Consider the following 26,331-nt stretch of genomic DNA (forward strand, 5'->3'; position numbering starts at 1 on the left):
CGTTAGTGATGGCTGCAGGAGCAGCGCTCTCCTGCCAAGGGGTCAGGAGGAGGGTGAGCGCGCCCACGGGAGCTGCTGCAGCCAATCCGCCCTGCACCGTTACGGCTCTTGTCATGCCTGACTGAAGAGAAATGGGGTTGTGCAGAAGTGACATGCAGGTAAACAGAGTCCTTGACTTGCAGGGAAAGCAGGTATCATGGCAGGTTTTGTCAAAGTAGGGATTAGAGAAGAGAATCAAAATTTGTTCTTCAGGGCAGAAGTTTTGAGCACTGCTTAGGGACACAGAAGAGCTCAGGTGCACACACATATTTATTCCTGTTCTTTGGTTCATGCCTTAGCAGGAAGCAACTATAAATTGTCTTGGTGTAGATCCCAGGTAGCTTGGTTACTATGCACTCTGATGCAGATCTAGTTTAATGCAGGAATGTTACTGGGGAGGGAAGGGAAAAGGTAGCACTCATGGGCCTTCAGAGCCAACACAAACCATCATCCCAGCTCAGATATAGAGCTCTGTGTTCTGCATTTGAGTCAAACCTCAGTACTTCTCATGCCCTGGGCTTCAATTTGTTCATGGCATGAGTACAGCTCCCATGTGGAAATCTTGAAGTTTCCAAGCCAGTGGAGGATTTTGGTTTGTTGGATTTTTCCCTGCTTGCTTACTGTGATTGCAACCTTCCTGTTCCCCTGAGGGATTCCCCGGATGATCAGGGATCACACAGGCTGCCAGGGGCAGAAGGTCGGGGCTCTGTAAGGAGTTTCTCTATGTCTCCTCTCACGCAGTGCTAAGAAACCTATCAGGACTCCAAGAGCACCTTTCAGGAATACCAAGGGAGAGTGGGACTAGAAATTCCTCCCACCCCAAAGGTACAAATGCACAGAAATCATCGCATCCTCAATGATCTTTATTTTTTAATATAAAGAGAAGCAGCAAAAGACTGCCTTGAGTGGGCAAATCTTCAACACAGGGCAGAGGAGCAGATTCTTGCTCTGCTTTCAGCTCTGCTTACAGCGTCAACTTATCCAAGCTAACGGTGTCTGTCATCTCAGCTTTCACCTCCAGATGGAGCCAAGCGTTACCTTTATAGAACTGCTCAAAGCTTCTTCTTCTCCAGGATTTTCCTCCAATTACTGTAGCAATGAGAAGTTTATTATTCCTACCATATGTAACCTGTATAAATCCTATCATAACCTCGTGAGGCAGTTTTACTGTCAGAGAGAACAATTTTTACCTTTGATCCCAGGCTCACTCCATTCCTCAGAGGACACATCATGGAATAGGTCCCCAGAACATGCTTTGGGAGACTTAAGTGGAGAATAAAGGTCATATGCCAGGTCATAAAGCCAGGGCATGCAGGAGATTATGCTGCTTTAGCTTTCTGCTTTCTGTTTCCTAATTCCATTTGTAGAAGCCTCTTGTCTTGATATTGTTATGTGGGTATGATGCTTTCCACTGAGATTTCTGGTATCCAAATGTCTGTATAAGTCAAATAAACCTTCATGATTTTCACTTCATGGCTTTCTGTGACAAGGATGGGTTTGTGTTTTTAACAGTTCTGACCCACAGGAACACAGCAGTAGCCACACAGGTCCCATAAAGAATAATGGCTTTCGTTAGACACATATAAATAGATTGCATTTATATGAGACAGGCATTGACAATATACATCATCTTCCTATACTTGTCTTGCACTGTATTTATTACCTTGTGTCTGCATCCATTTTTTAAAGATATTCTAGTCAGTTGTTATTAGTGGCAACTCAGAAAAAGTGAGCTCAGAAAAGGCCTGAAAAATCTGAGAGAGCCTTCCCACAATCAGAATTAGAGGTGGCAAGACCTGAGTTTGACAGTAACAAAGCCTGGATTAGCCAGGAAATGTATTATAGCCATATGACTCTCCCTGCCTTCTCATTCTGTCCTGTACCCAAATACAAGCCTCTTTCAGAGAGGATAAGCCCAGCTGGAAAGAAAGGGGTCATTTTTCCTTACTTCGTATACGCTGAAAATGTCTCAATAAAAGCCTGACAGAGGTGGAAAGTGAAAATCTCCCAGAGAAGGAGTAGGACCATGGTAATAGCCAGAGAGGTGTTTCTAAGCTTTTGTGATGGGCACATCATAATCTGCTCTTCCAGCTTAGCCCATCAAATGTCTATCCATGTCAGACCAAGGAGCAAACTCCACTAAGGGATGAAGGCAGCTTGTGAGGTACCAGTGCTGCATGTGCTTTGCTTCATCTCTCCATAGCTGTCATGGCAAAGTCTTGTTTATTTTCCATATGCCCAGCAATTTGTGTTGCTGTCCCAGCTCCAGCCACCTCCCTGTGTTCACCTTCCCTGCAGGGCAGGGCAGGAGAGTGACCCTTCCTAGAGCAGGATGCCGGTGCTTCCCTGACCATGAGTCACTGAGGACAGGAAGTGGCTCCAGTCATTTGCATCTAACTCAGGGCTCAGGAGCATCCTGGCCTCAGCAGCAGAGCAGGTTGGGATCCTCCAGTTTTCCCTGGTGTAAGACTGTTCCAGTGTGTGCAACACAATGAAGATGCTTTGTGATTTTTCACCCAACAGAGAGGCCAATCCAATATCTGGTCCTTCTTTAGGTCCAAACAATTCCATGGAATCTGATGGAGTTACTGGAAAGAATACAATACTATTTATTGAGTAGAAACTGGCAAGGTGCATGTTTAATATTATTCATTTTAAATAAGTCAGCATCTTCTTGAATCAGTCTGTTGCAGTTTCTCATCATAATCTGCTTTCCTAACTTACATGACAGATGTCCCCTCAGCTTTGGAAAACAGCTCTCCCAAAATAACCTCCCAAGATGTCTTTGTGTAGCCTAAAACCTGGCTGACATGACTCAGTGCAGCTTTCCAATGGATCTGTAGGCTGTACTACATATGCTAACTGTACTTTGACACTAACAAAAGCATTAGAGTATCCTAATACTTAACTGTCAGAGCTTGGCCTTGTCAGGCTTTTACTCTGCGTGGCATTGATGCAGCAAAACTTTGCTAATATAACAGCCTTATCACCTTGACTACACACGCCCCCAGCTCAGCAATGAATGCACTATGGGTCGATTGCTTTTATCACTCATTAACACAAGGTGCTCTCCGTTAAAGCCAAGCCATTATGCTGGAGAGAGAGAGAAACTACTGCCAGTCTTGGGATGACTGGTTGTCATCTGTCTACCTACATTCCATTCTTGCAGCAACACCCCAATGAGGTTGCAGTCCCATGACCACAGAAGGGTTGTGTTACCCCTTTACTTCCATAATGTCTAATGTATAGTGTAGCAGAGGGCCTTGAGCAAGAAGGAAGTGGTGATGCTTTGATGCATGAAATATAGACCTCACTGCAAGCAGGCAGTGAGGTGACTTGTGTTCAGTGCCAGGGGCTTGTCCAGTGGGCATGGCTCAGGAGTCAGAGGTGACAGAGAGCTTTGCAAGGGGTTTCCCTAAGAGTTCTTCCTCTCCATGGGCTTGTCTGCCCAATCCTTCCTACTCCTCCCTCCTCGTTGTACCCTCTCCATTCTCCTGCTTCATATACCACCATCTGTGGTCTCTAAGTGTCTTCATCTCCAGAGCAGTGCCCCTTGGATACGAGATGTGTACACACATGAATGACAGAGCAGTGTGTGTCAGCTGGAATGTACCACTTCAGCCATGTTCGTACGGTCACAAAACCCTGGGATTTAGCTCAGTGTTAGCTCAGTAACCCCACGGAAAATATTAAGACTTCTGAGCAACCTGTGATTTCTCAAGCAGGTAATATATAGGATTAATAGAAAATATGGAAAAAAAGGCATTTTCTAGTAGATACGATCTTAAAGGATTAAACTCTGTGTGTCTGAGTCTGTTTATACTATACACACAGGTATGATGCTTGTATGCAGTCCTTTAAAACAGCTTTTCTAATCACTTCAACAAACAATAAAAGCTAAAATAAGCATTTCAATGCAGTCTTTTCAGGCTTTCAAAGTACTGAGTACCTTCTCTCTGTACAATAAATTTCGTTTTATGGCTGCCTGTGAAATCCCACACCTGGGAAACACATAATCTCAACTATGTATTACTAACCCCATTTTGGAGCTGGGGAAAACAAGGCCCTGACTAAGTGCCTTCAGATCGAGAGTGAGGAGTCTCAACACCGCTCCTCTTTAACACCGGGGCAGGACTCTCTGCCTGGGTGTGGTAAAATCCTTATCAGAGAAAACATGTGTGACCACTCGGGTTTCCTGAAAGCAGCCAGAGAATATACGATGCCGTCACTGCATACCAGCTCCACTGGGCGTGTATTGGCAGAGGATCTGGGTAGTGGATCAGACACACCTTTTCTCGGCATGTCCCTAGTTCCAGTGGACAGCCCTCATCCCCAAGCACCCCGGGGGCTTTTGATGTCCTGCCACGTCCCAGCGGCGTCATCCTCATCCAAGCGTGCATTTCCCCGTATGAGCTTGAACTTTCCCGTGCCCCGATGCAAACGTGATAAAATGCAAGTGAAGCACAAGGTCTGCACCACTATTAGCTGTCGTGCGGGAAGGGAAGGGAAAGCAGCGTGAATACTTAGCTCTTTCCAGAGTACCACAGGAAAAAAAGTCCCGTGGTGGGAGGGGTTTGTACTGTCTGTGCTCCGGCTGCTCCTCAGGACCTCGGTTCACCTCAGCTGAGCGAGAGGGGCCGTGTGTGCTTCACCCTGCAGAACCCTCCTGGCTGGAATCCACCTCCTCTTGTGACTCACTTCACAAGAAACATACGTTTCAGACCTCTGTGCCCCTCGCTGCTACTCACCAACCTGCTTATCAGAGTGATGAAAGACCCTCCAAGAGACTCATCGAGGAGGAGATAAAAGTAACTACAGGGTTAGAAATGCACAGTCTGGTAACAGGATGTTTGATCTACTATAAGAAGCCAAGGAGGACAATAGCTGAGGCTCAGGGAAAAGAGTTGCTGCTGTGATTCACAGACCATGAGCACAGGACAGTTTTGAGACCTGGTTAGATGGGCTGGGGTCGGGTTTGTGTACAGGATCTGCAAGGAGTTTCCCTGCAGAGCTCTGGTGCTGCTGTTAAAATCAGTGTCTGCCCACCTGCCTGGCCCCAGTTCCCCCCCACACACTTCTTGTCCTCTTCTGTTTAATACTCAACATCCAAACTGCACATCGAACACTGCCCACAGCTGATGCAGAGTGACCCCCAGGTCTGCCCCCCCGAGGCACTGTGCCCTCTGTGCACAGACGGGCTCTGGCAAGGGGGAGAAGCCAACTGCAAACAAAGGCTCCTATAAGGCCACCCTCTCGCTTCAGCCCTCTCCTTGTGCAGGTAGCTGACAGAGATGGGATGTTTTTGCCCCTGCTGCTGAACAAATTAGCATGAGCAGAGCCCCTCATGGTTCACATACACCTTATCACTCTCTGCCTTCATCGTGCAGGCAAGATGTGCTGTAGGCTGAAGGGCAAATACATGGAGGAGGAGGAAGGAGGAAAGGAAAGGAAAAGACAGCCTAATCTTTGGCAGAATCACTAAGGAATGGGGAGACATGGGCAGAGCTGCAGTCCCAGCCCTGGGACAGGAGACAACAGCGGATGATTCTAGTGCTCATGTCACCCAAGGCATTTATATAGGGAGTGTCTTCAGAGGCCTCTCCTCTCCTCTCCTCTCCTCTCCTCTCCTCTCCTCTCCGAACCTCTCCTCTCCGAACCTCTCCTCTCCTCTCTGAACCTCTCCTCTCCGAACCTCTCCTCTCCTCCCCTTCCCTGCCCTCCCCTCTATCCTGTCCTGTCCCTCACATGGGAGCCTCTCTGTGCACGAGGAGAGGAAAGCACAACATGTCCTTTCCCTCTTTCTCCTATGCTGTCCCTCTTCTGCCCTGGTGGTCCCTGGTGGTTCATGTAGGGTCCAGTTTCTGTTCTTTATGGAGATGTGCTCTTCTTCATCCAAGCTCTCCTAACATCACTCTGCCTCCTTCTGGCTTAGGCTTCGTTTTCACCTTCTTTGTCAACAGCACAGGGTGTGGGCTCACCAGAGTGCTCCCGAAACACCCATCAGCAAAGCTTCTGTGTACATCGGGCTTAAGGAGGAGTTTTCATGAGCAGAGAGACACAGCTGTGAGAGAAACACCCCCAGCCTCTGACCTGCAGCCAGATAACTGGGGTTTTAAACTCCCTCTAGGCATTGAAATATGACCTTGGATTGCCAATGTGTTCTCCCTGTCCTAACGATAAAGGGTGTGTTAGAAAGTCCCAGGGAAAATCTCCTTCCCTCCTCCTTCTCTGCCTACACACATGAGCATGAACAAGCTCTGCTTTCAGTGCAGATGGGTCTTTCACTTAGCAAAGGCTTTTCAAGAGTTTCATTCCCATATAGGCACTAGAGTAACTGGCCACATTTAAATACTTCTTTAAGTGCATAACCCTGATCCAGCCGTGTGTTTCACAGCAGCAGCTACTGAGTGCTTCAGAAATACCTGGCTCTGATTTTGGTGTCTTAAAGAGGACTGAAGCATATTGCCAATACTTACAAATCCCATCTTTCTGCTCCCCTCAGTTTCCAGAGACAATTCTGTGATGGAAGATGGTCCTACAGAGTCAGCATCTCTGTGAGGATGCTGAGCAGTTGTTAACTGGTTCTGGCGTGTCATAAGATTTTCTACAGCACAGTAATCTTTGTATCTTGAATTGTTCCAACATCCAAGGACATCACAAATAGGTTCAGTCTTATTGATCCCCAGAGGAATTCCTAGCAACATGTGAAAGGGACCAAGTTCAGCAACCCAAAAAAGACCTGAAACTTCATCTCCTACCCTTTACATTGCCCCTAACAGCCTGATCCAGAAATCTTACAAGAGTTTGTGGCGGAGCCTTTCTAGGAAGGACATTGGATCACTTTATCTTCCCAACACCAATTATCTGACATGTTATAAGGGCTTAGCAAATGGATAGAGGTTGTGGTCCAGGCACAGAAAGGTGAGACATAGCCATACCCCGGGATGAGAATCTTTGAGTAATTTCTAAAATGCTGAATACAACTTGGGCTTTTCCTTGGCATGAAGGTTGCCCCAAAACCAGACTCACAGGTACTTGATCTTGATGGCTCACTTGCTCGGTGGTTGAGCAATGTAAATGGTGGTAACTCTGACTTCACAGAGGTAACTCTGTCTTCAGTACTGTCTGAACATCAGTTCCTGCGGAGGACTTCAGATCTAGTCATAAGGAATCTTCTCTCCTTCCTTCTCCTATCTCTTTGTAATATCAATCCATTGCCCTCTCCTTCCTTCACGTGATTTCAGGAAGAACAACCAGAGGTTATTCCAAAGAGAAAAATTTTTCAGTTGTGATTCTGCAGGTGATCAGATTCTTGTCAGTCTCGGGAATTTCATTCCATAACTAGGTCATGAAGCTTATAAATGAGCACAGTCACCAGCCACCACCGAGTTTCTGGTGGACACTTGGTGAGATTTGGGTAGAAATGTGATTCTTGCTGTAACTGGTCCTGGGGGATCAGGACCAAGAGCTTGGAGGCATCAGGAACATGGTGAGAGTAAACAGGGTGGGTGCATGCCAAGGGTTAGGTCTTCACAGAGCCCAGTTCCTGAAGGATCTGAGAGATATTTTTCTAACTGCACTTAGAAAACTGTTCCATGGATAGTACTAGGGATGAATTTTATCTTGTCAGGACCTTGGTGCACCTCTCTCATGGCTTATGCACTTGAGTATGACGCTCACACACGTATGGATCTGCCTCTCTCTCAGTCAGGCCTGGGTCTCACTTATTCTCACTGCTCCCCCTCTCCTGCCCTGGGACTCTGACAGCAGGAGCTGCTGTGCTCCATGTGATCCTAGTGGCCACACTTTGTGGTTGGTCCTTCCAACAAGGCACACTCTTTACCTGCCACTTCACTGCTGAGCCTCTTCCCTAGATACCTCACCACACCTGTCCCATGATCTGAAACCACGATTAGTTTCATACATTTTGAACATGACATTTGTTGATATGATGTAGCACTACCTTCTACCTACAGCATATAGTAACTCCCTGCTTTTCCCACCATTACCTCTCTAGTACTATGAAACTCATTGTTTCCAGTACTTTGATTGTGTCTGACTTTTGTTTTCTATCTGGCCTCTGGTACAGAATGTCCAGTGAAAGAACAATACTAAAATAGAAAAATCGAAAACAAAATAAATCCTGCCATGCAGGTCAAATCTCATGGCCTTTAAGGGATGGGTTTCGTACCATGGAATCTCTGTCAGAGCTTCCAGTATCACTTTGGGAAACAATATGTGAGCAGCCAAGTGCAGGACCACCTTTATTTCTCAGCAGTTCACTACCTTGCACAGCCAAGCCTGGTGATCTGTGAGCTGTGGGTAATGACACACACAGTGCAGCTTTACACATGCCAAAACCATTTATTTACAGACGAGAAAGATTTCAGTGTTCTGGGGCATTCTGAGGCACAGTCTTGGGCCTCACAGTCATTTGTGGGTAGCTGACTCAGGAGAGGAGAAAAAACAAAGGGAACAGGTGAAAAATGAGAAGCCGGGGAGGAGACTCCATCCCTTTCGGAGCCCGCAGCAGAGGGTGGTTTGGAGGAGAAGTCAGAAGTTCAGCCAGCCTCACACAACTTCAGTGTGTTATATATAAGCACATTTTAACTACAGCCAGATGAAATCCATCATGGGAAGAGTAGAATGGAATTACTCCCAAAACTGTAACTTTATTACAGCCGGTGGGGAAATGTGAATGTTTGAATGACTGCAAGAAGAGGGTTGATAATTAGCTTGGTTTATCTCCAGCAGATTAGAAATTCCAGGTCATGTCTGCTGACCAAACACAAAGAGGTTTATGCTGTTTCTGTCCCACAACATTTGAGAAGGAATCATTCATACAGCCCATTTAAAATCATATTTTCAGAATATATTTACTAGTCAGTATCAAGTAAGTCCTGTCAGTCCCTCTAACTGATGCTGCCTCCATAAACCACAAATTTCAATACCAAAGAGGAATTCTAAGCTTTCCTTCTGGAAATGGAGATTTTAATTCAGCTGTGCAGGTAAAAGCTCTGGTTTGGGTGTTGTTCACTGTCCTGTGGCCTTTTAGGCAATAAGAGTAATTTGAAGGAGGTCTTCTGCATCAACCTTTTTTTAAAACTTTTTACTGAATGGCAGCCCTGCAGTAGGGAGCAGCAGATGAAGGGCTGAGCTTTCTTTGTGTTGCTGTGCTCTGCAGCCCTGCAAGCTGTGATCTTTGTCTGCTTCAGCTGCTACCATGGTCAAACACAATGTCTGCCCCTCACTGCAGGCTGGACTGGACACAATCCTGACTAATCCCAGGGAAGATTTGCAGCAGTCTTAGATCCTCCTGACATCTGGGCAAAGACATCTGGGCGCTGCCTGCAAAACTGCTTGGAGCAGGGGTGTTTTACCTGGATGGGGTAAGTAGGAGAGAGATAAGAAAAAGCAGCCTGCAGATAAACAAGAGAGTCTTTTTAAGTTTTTTCTAGACAAGGTAAATTGGAGCTAAATGCATGTGGTCCCACCAGTCTGCCCTTTTCCTCTAGAACCTTTGGGACATCAAGTGAAACACCAACTCATAGGGTTCAAAAGAAACCAAATGTTGTACTTTCTTGTAAAGCACAGAGTAAACCTGCAAAACTCCTTGCTGCAGAATGCTGCAGGTGCCAGAAGTTTTAAAAAACAAACAGCTGAATTTATGGAAAAATAATCAATTGTGCAAAATTAAAGTTGAAAGTACTGGTACTGGCTCAGGATATATTCAGACATGGATCACATTTTGGGGAAGGGTCACTATGTGCTTGTGTTATTCCCTGGCTCCACGACTGGCTGCCACCAGAAACAGTGGGCTGAGGTGATGTTGTCTGGCCATTCCCATTTTCTCATCCCGTTGTAATCTTGCGTCTTCACTCTGAAACCAGGAAAATGCAGCTGTGCCTGCTCTGTGCACCTGCCCACACTTACAATAACTTAGAATTAGATTTTTTTTTCCCCCTAATACCTGAGTTTTAGCTCAAGGATGAATTCAGGGCAGCCTGGGGGCCAAGTGTAGGGGATATGAGGACGGAAAATTACATGTGAGCCTGTGCTCCCCAAACATGGGCATTGCATAGTGAAACCTTCCCCGAGAAATGTCTGAGAGAAGAGGAAACCAGGCTGCTCACCTGCAAGTCCTGGCAAGTGTTAAAGCTTGTTTTTGCCAGAAAAGGAAACAGGTATCGTTTACTACCGACAGAGCTCAGATCTCTGCTGAGTACAGTGGCGAGGCTGCTCTCTGACTAACAACCCCCAAAGGAGCGACATGACCAAGGTGTTAGGCATTTGGCCAGTGCAGCCAGGGCTGTTGGACACGAGGAAAATCTCTGTGAACAATTAGAGGAGTCTGTGTCGCTGCAGATGGAAACATTCCAGTTTGATTTCAGCCACTGTCTATGCACATGCCTCTTCTCACTTGATCCTGCTTTGTAAAGGGAAAAAAAAAATTAATATTCACATGTTTACTTCAGAACAGGCCAATTGCTAAGAACTGTCACTAGTGGAGTACCTTTAGCCTAGAGAATACAGAGGAGATTGCAACATCTTGGATAAACCCAGGTCTTTCAGCTGAGATTAATGATCTGAAGGAATGGTATTTCCCAAAGTCAGGTAGGAAAACTAGGTGAAAATAGTGTGAAAACTCTCTGGGACTTCCAATTAAAAACAAAAGAGTCTTAAGCAGAGGAGGAGAGACAGTGATTATTGAATAAAAGGAGCGTTTATTTTGCCCATTGAAGCAGTGCAGAAAATCATCCAAATAAAAGAAATAAGATATTTCATGTCTCAAAGAAAGGAAGGAAGTTCAGAAGAGGAAACTAGATGCTCTTAGGAATACTGTAAAATTCACTGCAAATTCCGGAGCACTGAGAACACTAATGAATGATGAAGGGGAAAAGTATAGTTTCAGTGTTTATCTTAAATTCCTTGTGATGATTCGACAGAAATAGTTGCTGGGTTTTGAAATCTTTCATAAAATGTGAGTAATAAGTATCAACCTCAAATTGTTCTTAGAAAGCAAAATATAAATTAGGTGTTCATGAAGCTGGCACTCTGTGCATGAGGGGACTATGTATGGGTTGTCAGGGATGTTCAGTGGTCAAAGAGACATGAGCAACTTGTCTTCAAACTCTCATTTCCACAAAGCAAAATGCAGCCACTGAATTTGTGCCTAGAAGGTGAGCACAAAGGCACACCTGTGCTGCAGTCTATGAGGACTGTAGGAGGTCCAAGAGCACATGGATGTATGTCACTATTGCCTATCATTGGCTTTGGTTGACCCAAGGCTATTCTGTCACCCAGTAACCCTGCCCAGTGCAGCACCCATCAGGGACAGAGGAGCAATGGGAAGGCTGTACAGCCTCTCAGGAACACAGCACCCACATCCAGGCAGGTGTCTACCCTAATCCCACAGTAGCCCTCACAGAATATAGTTGTCTCCAGTCTAAGTTCTATGGCCTCGTGGAAGGGGTAGAAACCGAGGACACACATCCTACTGTATGTCCAAGCAGTCAGACTCACACTATGGACACATTTGGCACAAACTGGCCCAAAGGATACCGTACTCTTCCCGAGTGCAGGGTGGTCATGGATTGCTGTCATTCCAAAACCCAGCGGCACAATGCCTGCTGCATAAATGTCCTCAAGACCACTCTTGATGTCCCTCCCAGCGCAAGTGCAATCGGATCGTTGCCACCCATGACTCCTCCCTATACTTTCCTAGAAGGTTCAGTAGAAAGTCCAAGTCCTTCTCATACAGAACAGCTCTGTTCCCCCTCCTGGCTGCTCAGAGCCAGTAGCCAAAGGATCTAAACCTGCTAAAAGTGTCTTTGGAACTTGTAACCCTGCCCAGAGCTGACCTTGCACTGCAAGAGTCAGTGAGGAGCTGCCCAGTCTGTCGGGGTTGGGGGGTGGCAGGAGGATCAGGAAAGGGGTGAGTCAGTTCAGCGCTCTGAAGCACTGGGGAGACTGCACATTCCTTTGCAGATGGACACTACTGGACTGATACGGCTATGCAGACATCAGCGATCAAATCCAGACACTCCTAACCCTGTTTTCCTCAGGTTTGCATAGGTTTCTGCCCTGCCTCTTCATCAGGCAAGGAATTGTTCCTCACTGGAACCAGCTCCAACAGCCAGCACCATGCTGGTTTCTCTGCTCCCTGTATCTCAGGGAGTTCTCCATGAATACGCAGAGAAAAGCATCTACTTTGTTATCTCTGCCTTGCCAATATAAAACTGTGCTGCTTTCTTCTTCCTCACTCCCAGAACTATAAAACTGTGGTCCACAGAGACACCGTTTCTTCAGCTGCAGATTCACAGCTCCCTGTTCCTTCAAGAGTGAAAAAGGACATTACTGGAAGTTTGCTACCAGGTAACTAGGATGGATTTCGTCACACCAGCGCTGCTGCCGGGACGCTGGGGACCGGCAGCCGCAAGTGTTTTCCGAGCAAACCAGCCTTGCTTTGTCTCTGCCCGTGGGGCGAGATTGCAGTTGCTTTTCTCCCCCTTAACGCCCCCTCCCCCCGGCATTGCACAGGACGGGTCAGGTAATCACGAATCTGTTTGTCTGTTTGCAAATCTCGGGAAGCAGCTCCAGCAAAATCTCCTAAGTCATCAGAATGCAGCAAACCGCGGTGTCAAAACAATGCAACCCCATCTCTACCTCCAGCAGGACCTTTATCAGGAATTATCACCTGTTTATCTCAGAGTTTGGGATTACAGCAAATCCAGGCTGAACGTCCCCCTCCATCCAGCCCGTGGTGAGGCCAGGCAGCACCACCCAGCCCATGCCCTCTGAAGGAGACAGTATTTCCTCACTTTGCCTATTCTGAGTCCGGATCTGTCAATATTCAAATATCCACGCAGGAGAAAGGGAAGCTATAGTAACTGGACAAACACACGCCCAAGCGAGAGGGCACTCCTTCCTTCTCTGTAATCCCCTAGTTTCAATGAACCTTAGTAAATCACTGAAGCATTCAAAAACCGAAATTTCTCCCAGCAATGAGAGGTCCAGTAATGCAAAGGTGTACAGCACATCGTCCTTATTAAAATGGTTGGTTCAAAAGCTTGGTTTTGTACATGTATGATGAGTGTTTATGCAGCTGCCTCCCTGAAAGCCCTTTAAAATCATAGTACTCTTAATTCCCATGATTGTTCTACTGCCTCCTCTGCAGCCAAATTATCCCCACGTGTGCTGCATGTCCAGGGAGCCCGGCAGAGTCTGCCAGGTGGGAAATGACCCCCTGCCTTGCCTGGCAGCACTGGGGTGATCTGGGGAAGGCGGTCACACAGACACCAGCCGGGCAGGTGGAACTGGCACAGCCCCGTCTCCACTTTCCCGTCCAGTGTGCTGGCTCAGAGAGGGAAGGTGCCCGACGGAGAGTGAAGTTTACAGCTCCGACACATAAAGGACAGCAGCGGGCTGCCGCCCCCCCGGGGGGGGGGGGGGGGGGGGGGGCCGGGTCCTCGGGCCCCCCGGCCCCGGGGGGGGGGGGGGGGGGGGGGGGGAAGACCCACGAGTACAACCAGGTGCCAAAACCTCCAAGAGTGCCAAAGTATCCAGTGGAGGACAGCAGGGACCGCTCCCACCAGCCGTTTCTCCAGAGTGAGGTGGAGGGAATGAAGGGCTGTGGGGGGCGAAGAGGAGCTGCGGGGGCGTGGGGCTGAGAAGGGACTGAGGATCAGGGTGAAACCCTGACGGGGGGCGGGAGGTGGTGTCACTCCCTGGGCGGGGTGGGGTGGGGTGCGAACATGCCCCCCGACGCTGCAACCACGAGAGGAAGGCTCGGGGGGTGCGGGGGGAGGCTCGGGGAGTGCGCGGGGCCGCGGAACCCCCGCGGGGTGGAGCCGGGGCGCGGCCGGCAGGGGGCGCGCTGTGCGCGGGCTTAAGAGGCGCGCGGGGCGGCGCGCGGGCGGCAGAGCCGTGCGCGCGGCAGAGAGGAGCGGGCGCGCGCTCCCGGTCCCCTCACAGCCACTTGTCCCCGTCCCCACCCCAGACATGGCCAGCGGAGGGCTGCAGCTCCTGGGCTTCGTGCTGGCCTTCCTGGGCTGGATCGGCATCATCATCAGCACCGCCATGCCCCAGTGGAAGATGGCATCCTACGCGGGGGACAACATCGTCACGGCCCAGGCGCTCTACGAGGGGCTGTGGATGTCGTGCGCCATGCAGAGCACGGGGCAGATCCAGTGCAAGGTGTACGACTCGCTGCTCAAGTTGGAGGGTAAGTCGGGGCTTGGGCGGTGAGGGGGCCGGAGGTGCCCGTCCCGTCGGGGCCGTCCCCTCTTCCCCGGTGCCCCTTCAGTCGGGGCTGGGAGTTCCAGCCCCGTGGGGTCGCTGCCCCATGGCGGTGTCGGTCGCGTCGAAGCTCAGCTGAAGTACCTGGACTGGGGGTGCCAGCCCTGTTGCACGTCCAGTGTCCTTTCTCTGCCGTCGTCGTGCGTGTGTCGTCCCTCCCACCCGTCCCAAGAGCTTGTCGCGGTGGGGGTGCAGTTGCTGTCGGGTCTCACGGTCTCTGTCCCGCAGGAATTACGCAGCCTGGCCCTTCGGGGTTGAAGATGCAGGGCTCGGGGTCCCCCATCTCTTTGGTGACGCTTCGTCCTGAGGGGGTCGGATGCGTGTCTCTTGGGGTCCCCCCGTGGCTCTCTCCGCCGGAGCTCAGGGTGACTCTATAATGACTGTCTTTCGGGGTGCCCTGGGCAGTGCCGCCTCTCGGAGCGGGGGCGCTCGGCGGGGCGATACCCGGGCAGGGGGCCGGGCACGCCCCGCAGCCCCCTGCCCTGCCCGCACGCCGGCTGCCCGTTCTCCCCCTCAAAGAAAAAGGTCCCGGGAGGGGAAGGGTCAGATCTCCACGTGTGTTCGGGAAAGCGCCGTGTTTGTGAACAAGAGCTGTTGGCTGTGGAGGTTTAGCCAAGGACTAGATACGGCTGAGAGGGAGCAGAGCTCCGCGGCGGGGCCGGAGTGGGCTTTTACAGTACGGGTCTTGTTTGCCTTTGACTGTTTCGGTCTTTTGTTCTTTGGGGAAGTCGCTGCTGTTCCCGTGGAGCTTTTAAGCAGAGGGCTGTCAGGTGAGCTGGCCTCCTGCCCAGGTAGCACTGCTTGCAGTTTTTAGGCAGACCAGTACGTCAAGGTAATCTTTAGTCTCTTATCTTGTCGTGGGACGGTAAAGCCATTTCATGCAGGCAGGAGCTGTAGCCTGGCTGGCTGGGGTGTCACTGGGGTATCGGTCAGGCTGGCTGGGGTGTCACTCGGGGTGCTCATGCCGAGCTGGAGCCCAAAGTGAGGGCTGTTTCTAGAGCGCTGGCGAGGAAAACTTATGCCGACACCCAAAGGGATTAAAAAAAAGTATTTCTTTCTCAATATCCCTCGCTTTATCCCTAGTCCTGGAACAACTTCATCCCTCCCTAATTAATAAAATAATAATTACCACCTTGGTCACCTTCTCTTTCCCGAAAGATTGAGCGGGCAGTTTCACCTAAACCGAGGCCCGTGGGGAGTGTCCCCGAGTCCGATTGCCACCAGCCCTTCCTATGTGTCACGCAGTGAAGTCGGACCATCCCCGCCCCACTTTCGCGGCCAGCCCACGTCAGTCCCTCCTGCTCCCTTGCCCCGAACGCCCGTGGGCCCTGCAGAGGTGCGGATTGCTCCCATCGGGATTGCTGCGCACCCACTTGGCACTCGCGGGATGCGGGGCTGAGCTAACCGGGGCAGGGCTGAGCACACAGTCCGGGGTGCTTTGAGTGGTAATTATGTGTAAGCTCAGCTTCAAGCCTCTTATCTCGCACTGGGGGTGGGGGGCGAAGGTGCCAGGAGGGCTGAGGAATCTCCATCCACCCCCTGGATGGGTTGCGAAAGGTAACCTTGCCTCGGGGGCTGTGCGCAGCCCATTGTGCTGTAAATGAGACCTGCCTGCGGAATCAACTCCGGAACCCGCCGTGAACAGACTCCCAGAAACCTGCCCCAGGCCTTCCAGATCTGGCCCATTCATTGTTGAGCACCGAAACCAGCTGCTCCCCTCACCTTTGTCCAGCGAACAATACGGGCTCTTCTCTTTTACGGCTACGGGGGAGGGAGGTGCCAAGCACCGAGGCTGAGCTCGTAGTATGTGTGCCACCTTTTGTGTTCTCGCCTTGCTCCTGGCCCTGCAATTCAGCATGCTTGAAAATTCCCAAGAAACAGGGAGATCGCAGGGGATGTTAGCATCATTGGGAAAATCAGTGAGGGCTGGCAAAAGGGCCCCTCGGTTTTTTCTGTCCCTCAGCTTGCTTAGGTTGTGCCTTTCCCGCTTGAAAGCAGATCGTGCCTGCGGGTATAAACGTTATCCCATTATCTGCCGTTTTCCTTCCTGGTGTGCCTTCAAGGTTTTACAGCCACATAGGCATGGGCAGGGACCAGCAGCGCTGTTTTGGGTGGAGATGAAAACAAACAAACAAACAAAACCCCAAAACAAAGAAAAAAACCAAACAAAACACACACACACAAAAACCAACCAACCACCAAACCAAAACCATCTATACTGACAGCCGCACTCTGGGACAGGTGCGGTGGAGAGCTCCCTTACTGCATTTATCTGTGTTCTGGTGAAGGTGGAAGGTGGTACAGCTGTGTGAGCGGAACTTCTGCCTGGCCACGCTTTCCTGCCAGAGCTTCACATGTCAGAGCTTCGTGAGCTGATGGGAGAGGCTCACATCTGTAATTACTTTGTCCCTGTAGAAAGGACTGAACCTTCTCACACCTGCAGTAACTCATGGTTGTGAGAATGCTGGAAGGCTTTGCCAGCAAACTTTTGGGTATCTGGTAGCTGTTGCCATTCCTTTGGATGTGTCAGTGTTTGGCTGCTTGGACCGATTTTGCATGGCAGAGGTGGGGTTGGCACAAGCTGATGAGCACCATTAATCAAGTGAGGGGCCTCAAGCTTCCCGTGTGGGCACACTGCTGGAGTGCACCCATGCTGGCACTTCTCCCGCAGCTGTGTTCAGCTGAGGGCTTATGTCACTGCTCCTATTCAGGCAATAGAAAGGCTGCGTTTTGCTGGCTTACGTGAAAAGCAGTGCGTGGCCACACGCAGACATAGAGGCAACAAATGCCACCCTTGCAACGAGGCTTTGTTGCACAGCCTCAGCATTGTTCTTGTGGCCCTCCAGCATGGTCCATGGAGCTTAGCTCAGCTTTGTGCTCCTCGGGGTCTCAGGGGGATGGTCTCAGACAGGAGGATGTAGGGCTCCTGGTACCTGTCTCTGATACATTTCAGCCCCACCTAACCACATTCTCCTGTTCTGAGCAGAGATTGTTCTGGGTCCTGTCTAGGCTGTTTTAGCTGAAGATACTCATCGCCCTGTTTGGTTTTGCTGGGAGAGGTTCTGTGCTTGAGACAAGCTGAGACTCATCTATCACTTCATCACCAAACCTAGTACATCCACAATGAGCCGTTGTGCCCTAGCCCAGAAAATAAACAAGGGTTTGAATACCCTCTGGGTCAAGCAGCATCACTGAAATGTGAAATCTTCCCTCCTACACTTTTGCCGTCGTGGCTCAGGCTCAGCCTGTTCCAGGAGCTGGGGAAGAGAATGGGTGGGGGGAAGGAAGGGTTCATGCTCAGGTTACAGTAGCTCAGCTGTGTTGGTAGGGGAGTTGGGAGGATGGCCCAGGGAGGCACAAAGCATGAGGGGCATGTGTCCAATTCTCCATCTTTAGATCTGGAGTAAGCAGGTAAAACCTGCTGGTATCTGTCCTTTCATGTGGGTTAAGGGTTAATTTGCTACTGTGTTTCTCAATCCCTGTTCCTTCCTCATGAAAAATCGTGATTGACTGATAAAACAGTCTCACTTGTGCTGGCTTTGGGAAGGTAGAGGGTTACTTGGAATGCCACCGAGGCTGTTTGTGTGCCCTGGTGCCTCTGCAGGAGGGGATGGGAGTCTGTTGCAATACACAGGCTTTATTGCTCTACAAGCAGCTTCTAAGCAGCTTTAGTAGCTGGTGTTACTATGTGTTACTAAATCTCTTGGTAAGGGAATTTCCAGGCTTCGTGGGAAAACAGGCTGCCCAGGTCTTCTTTGACCAGGAATCTGGAAATGGTGGTACCATGTGCTGCTTGTCTTACCACCACCCTTTCTCTGTTAGTGTAGGAGGAGGTCAAACCTTTCCTGCTTTCTGGTAAGCGGAGTACAAGGCTACAGTCATATACCGAACTTGCTGCTTTTGTGCTGGACATGCAATGAGGACTTCCCACCTTTCCCATTTTGTCAAGAAACATGACTCAGAGTTATTGTCTTGCATAGATTCCTAGACTTGTGGTGGGGTGCTTTGAAGGTAATGGGTATGCAGGGTGGGTCTTTGCGGGGTCTGGTAAGGGGATTAAAAGCCTCCAAGCCATTAGTAGCTTTTGGATGCTGTGAGAATGACTGCAAGTGAGAGATGTTTGCTGGCCACCTCTGAAGCTGAGATCACAACAGTAACTTTCACATGCTGGCAGGGTGGACCAGCAGGATCTCAGATCCCACTCCTTCCAGGGGATCCAGTGTTCATGAACTCTGGTGGGGAGGATTTGAAGGCTGCTGACTGTTCTTGGAGGTGGATGGTATAACATGCTTCCTACACTGCGGAGCTGCTTGTAACTCCCGGGGAACTTCCCTTGCAGAGATTAGAGGGAGCTGCACAGCATCTGTTTCACTGGTATTCTGTCATCAGTTGGTTGCATGGAGGCCCGTGGGAAGGGAAGGAAAAGTCCATATTTTAAATACAAGTAAGGCTGTCAATGAGCATCCCTATCAGAGAATAATCTGCACACAGAGCCATTACAGCAATTTTGCATTACAAACAGGCATTACAAAAATCCCATGGCACTTTCCCAACAGCTTTTCTGTAACGTAAATTACATAAACAGATTAAATAAGGAAATGTGATGATAGAAAAAAATCCTCAAACATCTGCAGGTGAAGCACTTTTGAAGTATTATATATATATATATATATAGTTATATATATATATATATAAACTAAGCAGTTACCAACAATTAGTTTTGTGTCAGTTAATGATAGTTGTGGGAAGGAAGAAGTAGGCTTCAGATAAACTGCATCAGGTAGTTTGTGTCCAAACCCTCTAACAATAAGTCAGAACTGTTTGTTGGCATGTTTTTAAAACAAGTAGGGTTTATTATGTGAAACAGATATGAGCTGCAGCAGCACGTTTGTGAACTTAAGTGGTATTATATGCCTTGCAGAATACACATTTGTTATTAGCTGTCAACAGTAGTTTTAAGCCTCTGTTCTTCACTCCTTGCTGCTTTCTTGCTATAGGCTTTTCAGGCTGTGTCTCATTACTAACCAGCAACAAAAAGGCTTGGCTTCCAAGTCAGTACTGGTTTATATTGACAAAATACTGTTGCCATCTGACAGCTGTTGTTGGGTGCCAGGCCAGTTTGTCTCACCTTGTACAGGACTGTTTTTTCCCCAAGGGCTCCTGAGACTGCCTGGGCTTTCCTATTCCTGTTGGTAAGACAGTTGCAGCAGCAAAGAGTGTGGGGGAAATCCTAATGTTTCTCTAATATGGTAGAAGTCATAAAGTTAAATTGCTGTGGAGTACTTCTGCTTGCTGTCGGTAGCCAGTCCTGTTTAGCAGGTCAAGACAATCGTATACTTGTATAATTTTGGATTTTTAAAGAACCTGGAAAGGCCCGTGTGAACAACAGAACTATTATTAAACTAGCTTTCCCAACCTCTCGATGTGCATCTTCCATTGACAACATGGCTGTTAATGTGTAGTTAATAACTAGTAGCTTGTGTGATGATTAACTGTGGTCAGTGCACTGCACACATTGCAAAAGTGGTAGGAGGACAAAAACGCCGCCTCCTAGCCTGTGCTCTGAGCACAGGGCGGGTGGAGGGTGGTTGGCTAATACAGCCATGTCACATTACAGCTTCTTGGGATAAAGGAACAGTATGTTCTGCAAATGCTTCAACCTGTTTTTCTGCCCTACTGCAAATTTCCAAAATGCTTCTGTCCTCCTATGCCACTGAGCTCTGCATGAGGAGGGGGTGAGGGCACCAGGAGATGTTCCCCCAGGCTCTGCTGAGAGGAGGCAGCTCTGGGAAATGCTCACAATGCTGTGTTTTGTTCAACTGTTTCTGCAAAGCTATTGTGCCATGGCGTGCATCCAGTTAATACTTACACATCTTGATTTTAGCAGGTTTCATAGCTAGGTCTTCAAAGGTCATAGAAACATTTTTCAGCATTTTCCTGTGTTTGTTCCTTAGCATCGTGTTTGAAGGTGAGAGGTCTCTTCCCACCCTTTCAAGTAGTATTCTAGTTTTTAGAGATAACATTGCCTGTTTCCAGCTTCATGAAAGAACTCTTTCAAAACCCTCTCCTATAAAGTAATTTCTCATGCAGCAAGACTGAGCCCAACTTACTGTAGTCTTGATAAAACAGGTTTGTCTTATCTCTGCAGAAAATACCCTTTCCCATGCTAAGTAAAAGTAGTATTCAGCCATTGGCCTCTTCAGAGTTGCTGCAATAGGCCACAATTTAGCCTTAAATGTACGGCAGCTGAATTGGCTGCCTGGGTGGTAATTTGTCAGCTGAAGCCTTTCTGAAAGTTGGCATTACTTTTTTAAGATAGAAATTACTTTTGGAGTGTAATCTCTAACATTGGAGATAAATCAATTAAAAACGAGTTTGGATACTGCTGTGGTGATTTATGCTTAAGTGACAAATGGCTTTGTTAATGGGTTTCTGCAATCAGTGCAGCAGATGGGTTTTGATTAACACCTGGGCGGTGTGGAGGTGTGTCACCTTCGCCTTTGAAGGAAGCAAGAGATAACATTAGCCAAGCTGATTGAGGTACTTTTTTCCCAAGAAAACCAAGACTCATCTTATGAAAGTGTCACTTCCTATTGCTCTGAACATTGCCTTTTTATTGTATTGTTTGTAAATATTTTCATAATCTATTTACAAAACATAATCTATTTACAAGATTGTGTGAAGGGGCAAATCCAGAAAACTGGAGTCTTGACAGCCTAGTGTTGGTGTGTGTCACAGGAATTTTCCTGCACTAGTGGTCCTGTGGGACAAAGTGTAGTAAAGAAGCTGCAGAGGATGGGTGTGAGGCTTTGCTCCCCTCCTGGCCAGTGCTAGCTCTGAACTCCTGAGTTTCAGATTGAGCCAGAGAGCCCATTGTTGAATCAGGGACTCAGATGGGTTCCCATACCAGCATTGACTGAGTGTGAAGTTGCTCTCTTAGAGGCTTAAATCTTGCAATTTCCAAGCCTAGAGTGCTTGCAGGAGGCAGTCAGGGTGTTTTGAAGGGTGAGCTCCAGACTTGGGAAAGATTCTGGTGATAGTTTGCTAGTAGCTGTGTCACTGCTAGATAACCTTCTGTGTCAGGGGACACTTGAGCTGCCTTGGTTACAGCGTGCTCCTGGGAGCTTATTCCTTTTATTAACCAGCCCTGTTTGTTCCCAGATACACAGGAATGTATATTAAAATCCATGCCTTTCAAACAAACCTGATTTGCCAGACAATAAAGCCCAGGCTTTTATTTCACTGCTAGTCAGATGTTTTGTCACCTGAGGTTTTTTTTAGTAATGGCTTAATTTAATTATTATTATTCTTTGGTATCAAGAAAATTCGAGTTCAGTAACTAACATTCATAGGGTTAGTGTGTCTATGCCTTCAGCTGAGTCCATATAAAACTAAATCTTGGATAAAGTACAGCAAGTCTGTCTTCTGAGAACTCAGGCAAATTCAACACTTGCAGATTGGAGGCATCACCCCATGCTCCAACTCTTCAAAGCACAAGAGGCTCTTAAAGCATTTGAGTCAACTAAGCCAAATATTTTAGGTAGAAAACAACCTATTTTTCAATTAGCTGGGAAAATCCTGGTTTTGTTGCAATTGTATTTTTGTACTCTCTGGGGTTCAAACTGAGAGTTTAGCACAAAACAAAAATCTAAATCGGTACTGAGTTATTTGTATTAAAGGCAGGTTTTGGAAGTGTTGAACAGTAAAGGGGCCTTGCTGTCTGTTGTGGGACTATTCATATGTATGGCACTATTCATATTAAAACGTGTGCTTAAGTGCTTTGTCAAGGCAGAGCCTAAATCTGAATAATTCTTTTGATAAACAGATATGTCCTTCCAATTGGGATTCAAATGATCAAGGAAAAAAAGATGTCTGAGGGCAATTCCCAGGTCATTTCCTGCAGAAAGGGTGCATACCCTTATTTGCCATGCATTTTAGAAGAGGCTGAGAGTCCTCTGATCCTGATGCATGACAGTCTTGAGACCAAAGCTAAAAAGGAGTGTCTTGTTTGGATGTATCCTGTATGACAGGGAATAGGAGTATTTTTACACATGATTACTGAGCCAGTAATTTGAATTTCTATTTGTATTTCGAGTTTTCTTTGTGGTAACTCAAATCCTCATGTCTTCCAGGCAGTCTGCAGGCCACGAGGGCTTTGATGGTGGCAGCAATACTCCTGGGGCTCGTGGGTTTGTTTGTTGCTGTGACTGGCATGAAATGCATGAAGTGTATGGAAGATGACCAGGTCAAGAAGATGCGGATGGCTGTCTTTGGTGGGGTGATCTTCATCATTTCAGGTTGGTAACATACAGATGTGCTTAGTGTTAAATGTGCTATTTTCTAGATGGCATTTTGGTCTTAGCAGACTTTGGCACAGTTGCTCTGGCTGCCTGAGGCATCAAATGGGTCTACTGGCACTGGCATTACACTCTCTCTATGTGGACTTCATGCCTTCAATATCTGTTAGCAGAGCTGCCTTTGACCCTGCTTCAGTGAAAGGCTGTCAGCAGTCCTGCTTTGGGTGCAGTGTAACTGTGGGGGGACCTCAAATCCTTTCTTAGCTTTTCTCCCAACCAGCACTAACTGGAACAGCTCAACTGCCCAGGGTAGCATAGCTGAGCCATTACTCCAGATGCTGATTCTGCTGCATGCATACTTTTGCAGTGATTTTATTGATTGTTTTTTCTTAAGCCATGACATTGTGTTCCCTTTATGTGCAGGTCTGGCAGCATTGGTGGCCACATCGTGGTATGGCAACAGAGTGGCTCGGGCCTTTTATGACCCTTTCACCCCCGTCAACACCAGGTACTGACCCTTTGGGTATAAAACATTACAGTTTAGTGTGGTAAATGCTCACAGGGCTTCGTTTTGAGTAGCAGCAGCTCAAAAGAGAAAGGGAATTTTCTGAGCTAACTGACTTGACTTCAAACTGTGCCGAAAGAGTTGGGACCAGATTATCCATGTGGCTCTTAGGTCTTGGCTTTCTGTTAAGGCAGCACCACTGACAGAGACCTAACTGATGTGACTTGTATGATTTTCTTCCACTACTGGTTTGCACAGAGCTTGGCCTCAGTTCACACCCTGCACACTCGCAGCTGTGCGGGGTAACCCAAAATACTGGACTAACCTGATGCTGAAGATCTGGGTTTGAGGGTCAGCAAAGTCTCAGACTGCTCCAAACTGCTGCCTTGCAGGAAGCCATGTCCATCCCAGTTTCTGCTTCCTTCTGCTTTGTGTGAACATTACTATGAGTAATACCTCTGGATCACAGTGTTATTCACTTTCTCCCTTCTTTCTCCCCCAGATTTGAGTTTGGGTCAGCTCTGTTCATCGGCTGGGCAGCTTCATCTCTGGCCATACTGGGGGGATCCTTCCTCTGCTGTTCCTGTCCACGGAGAGAAACTTCATATCCACCCACCCGAGGCTACCCAAAAAATGCCTCCTCCACAGGGAAGGATTATGTATAATAAAACAAAGAAGAGGAGCCACCAGCACTGGTAGTGAAAGCATTTTGGAGAGGACACTATAATGCCACTGTCCTGAACAGAGTCCAGGCTCTAGGTTCTGCCTTCCTCTTCTCCCAAAAATGTGTATATTTTTGTAATCCTCTTTGCTACTGGACATAACTTCTCCTTTCTCTCCCAGCCCGTGGAGGCAGGCTAGCCTAGGTTCATAGGTATTGCCACTGGAAAGATGAAACCTCCAAGCTTGGGTTAAGTTTAGCATTTGGGAGTAAAAGGGAAAATGATACTGTTTTTATAGATGGATGTTGGTGCTTTTTTTAGGTTTTTGTTTTTTGTTTTGTTTTTTTTTCTAAATAGATGGTAACAATTCAGTCCCATATCCCATTAAGTTAGAGCCCAGTGTGGTGTGTGTAGAAATTAAAGGAACATGTATTCTATACAAAATGATGAAACCAATAGCTTAAGGGGAAACATGAATCCGGGGGAAAGACTTTAAATGCAGGAATGTTTGAAGAGATGTATAATACTCTTGTACTGTCTTATTGGCATCATCTTCAGCACAACACCCTGCTTTCTGTGCAGACAAAGGGTCAGACGCTATTAAATTGCAGTGACTTTACAGAAATCCATGCTGTCTGTGCACATGCTGTTGGCCAAAGGAAGATGCAGTGTAAGGTAGCAACTACAGAAGTTATCAGACTCCCAAAGCAGCTGCAGGTTTGCCTGGTGCCAGGGAAGAGCTCAAAAAAAATGATTGCCTTCTGTTTTCACTGTGTGTCTCTGGTGGGGCTGTTCCTTAGACACCGAGTGCTGCCAGTGATTTTTTCCATGTTCCCACCCTGGTAGCTGAGCTTGAATCTTTATCCACTTCTGTGTGTTACAGGTCAGCTTTTAACACTTCCCTCTTTCCTTGGATGATTTGGGCTTAGTTTACTGATCTCTGTTTGCCTTATGCAGCTAGTTGTGTTTAAACCAAACTGAATGCACTGCCACTCCCTGATGTTTCCCCAAGGATACCTCACACGCTGCCATTCCATCCTGTATTTCTCCTAAACACTTTCAGTGATGATATGAAGGCAAATTCTAAGAAAACTGATCCAAAGCTTATGGCATTTTCTTGTAATCCAAGCTCACCAAAGAGGAAAAAACAAACATTTTAAAGATAAAGCCATCCTTGCATATTGAGTCATATCAAAAAAAAAAAAAAAAGAAATCATGCGGTTTGTTAAACGTTCCCACTTCTTCCCCCCACTGACACCCAGTCAGTCACTTGGTGTTTACTTATCCTGGGAGTTAAATGTCGTAATTCCTAGAAGGATGGTACCACCTCTCCAAAGCTCAACCTTTTTGTGTAGAAGGAAAATGGTTGCTTCTGACCAGGCTTTATAATTGTCTATGTGTTCAGAGGCATCAGATCTCTTGATTTCCTTCTGTAGACAGGGAGAGCCTCTGGCTGAGCTATGTACCACCGTGGTGTTGGTGGTTTGTACAAGCCTTGTACCTCTGTCTTACCTGACTTTTGCAGCATAAAGTTACTAAAAGATACCAACCAGAGCATTGGCTTCAGGCTTGAGCTGATGTTGGCCTGTACTTGGAGCTGGGTCACATGGCTTCCAGTTCTCCATGGGGAATTGCCCGTGCACAGCAGCTGCCTCGTGAGACCTCTTGTCCTAGGAGGTGGCAGCTCAGGTCACAATAAAGAGCTGATGAAGTCTATGCTTTTGTATTTGCATTAACCCTGAGCCAGGGAGCAGAAGCTTGTACTGGGAACTTGTATAAAGTGTTTAAACAATTTCAATAAATGGACTTTTTTAAGGAAAATCAGGCTATTACTTCATTTCTTGTTTTTGAGCAGAACTTGGATGGTGTGCGTGGAAGAGAAGAGTGGGGCTTGGGCTTTTGGGAGGCTGCCTGCCGGGATGGAGCTTGTTTAGCTGTGTGTATCTACAGCAGACATAGGTGGGGACAGATCTTCTGCAGTGAGTCAGGCAGTTGTGGCCTCTGGCAGAAACTCACCCAGTAATCTGCTGTGATTGCAGCCCAGGAACCAGAAGGTCTGCTCCTTGGCAAGGCAGGCTACACCCTGGGTGGAGCAGGAAGGGGTAGGGGGAAGGCAGATGGCTCCCTTACAGGGGGAGTGGGAGCTGCAGGAATGGGGAAGGGATGGAGGGGGTGTGGAGCCATGGTGCTCCCAGGAGAGGTGCTTTGTTTCAGTGGAGTTGTGCTTTCTGTGGCTTTATCTGGGTTAGGGTATGTGCAGGCTGTGGTTACCTGCACGAGATGCTCTGCCTTCAGAGCAGTGAGAGACCTGCTGACCCGTGTGTGTCTCCTAAGCTCTTCTGCGCACCTCCTTGATATTTCTGGGTTAACAGGGCCATGAAGAGATGGGCTGTGGGAGGATCCATCTCACTCCAAAGCCCCTTGGGGAGTGTGCTGTGCTTCTGCTAGTTGTGACAGCATGACCAGTTGGGTGTACCTTTTTTGCAGGCCAGGTAGAGAGAATGGTTCCTGATGGGGGTGGTTTCTTCTA

The 26,331-nt window shown here is 47.9% G+C and overlaps 1 protein-coding gene across 1 annotated transcript; it reads left to right on the plus strand.

The window, feature by feature from the left end:
* The first annotated feature begins 14,039 nt into the window (after nucleotides 1-14,039).
* CLDN1 (claudin 1) lies at nucleotides 14,040-25,622 on the plus strand. Its single transcript, XM_027685672.1, has 4 exons — nucleotides 14,040-14,263; nucleotides 22,470-22,634; nucleotides 23,058-23,142; nucleotides 23,642-25,622. Exons 1-4 carry the CDS (start codon nucleotides 14,041-14,043, stop codon nucleotides 23,802-23,804), a joined length of 636 nt encoding a protein of 211 aa, XP_027541473.1. The 5' UTR covers nucleotide 14,040; the 3' UTR covers nucleotides 23,805-25,622.
* The last annotated feature ends 709 nt before the right edge of the window (nucleotides 25,623-26,331 follow it).

The sequence above is a fragment of the Neopelma chrysocephalum genome, unplaced genomic scaffold (assembly GCF_003984885.1).
Source record: "Neopelma chrysocephalum unplaced genomic scaffold, ASM398488v2 Primary Assembly neopelma1_69, whole genome shotgun sequence".
In the NCBI taxonomy this organism is placed as follows: domain Eukaryota; kingdom Metazoa; phylum Chordata; class Aves; order Passeriformes; family Pipridae; genus Neopelma; species Neopelma chrysocephalum.

What these genes read in the sequence shown, in the direction of transcription:
- CLDN1 (XM_027685672.1), top strand. Translation starts at nt 14,041, where the DNA reads ATGGCCAGCGGAGGGCTGCAGCTCCTGGGCTTCGTGCTGGCCTTCCTG. An exon ending in CTCGCTGCTCAAGTTGGAGG is followed by an intron (nt 14,264 to 22,469) that starts GTAAGTCGGGGC and finishes CATGTCTTCCAG; the next exon opens with GCAGTCTGCAGGCCACGAGG. An exon ending in GGTGATCTTCATCATTTCAG is followed by an intron (nt 22,635 to 23,057) that starts GTTGGTAACATA and finishes CTTTATGTGCAG; the next exon opens with GTCTGGCAGCATTGGTGGCC.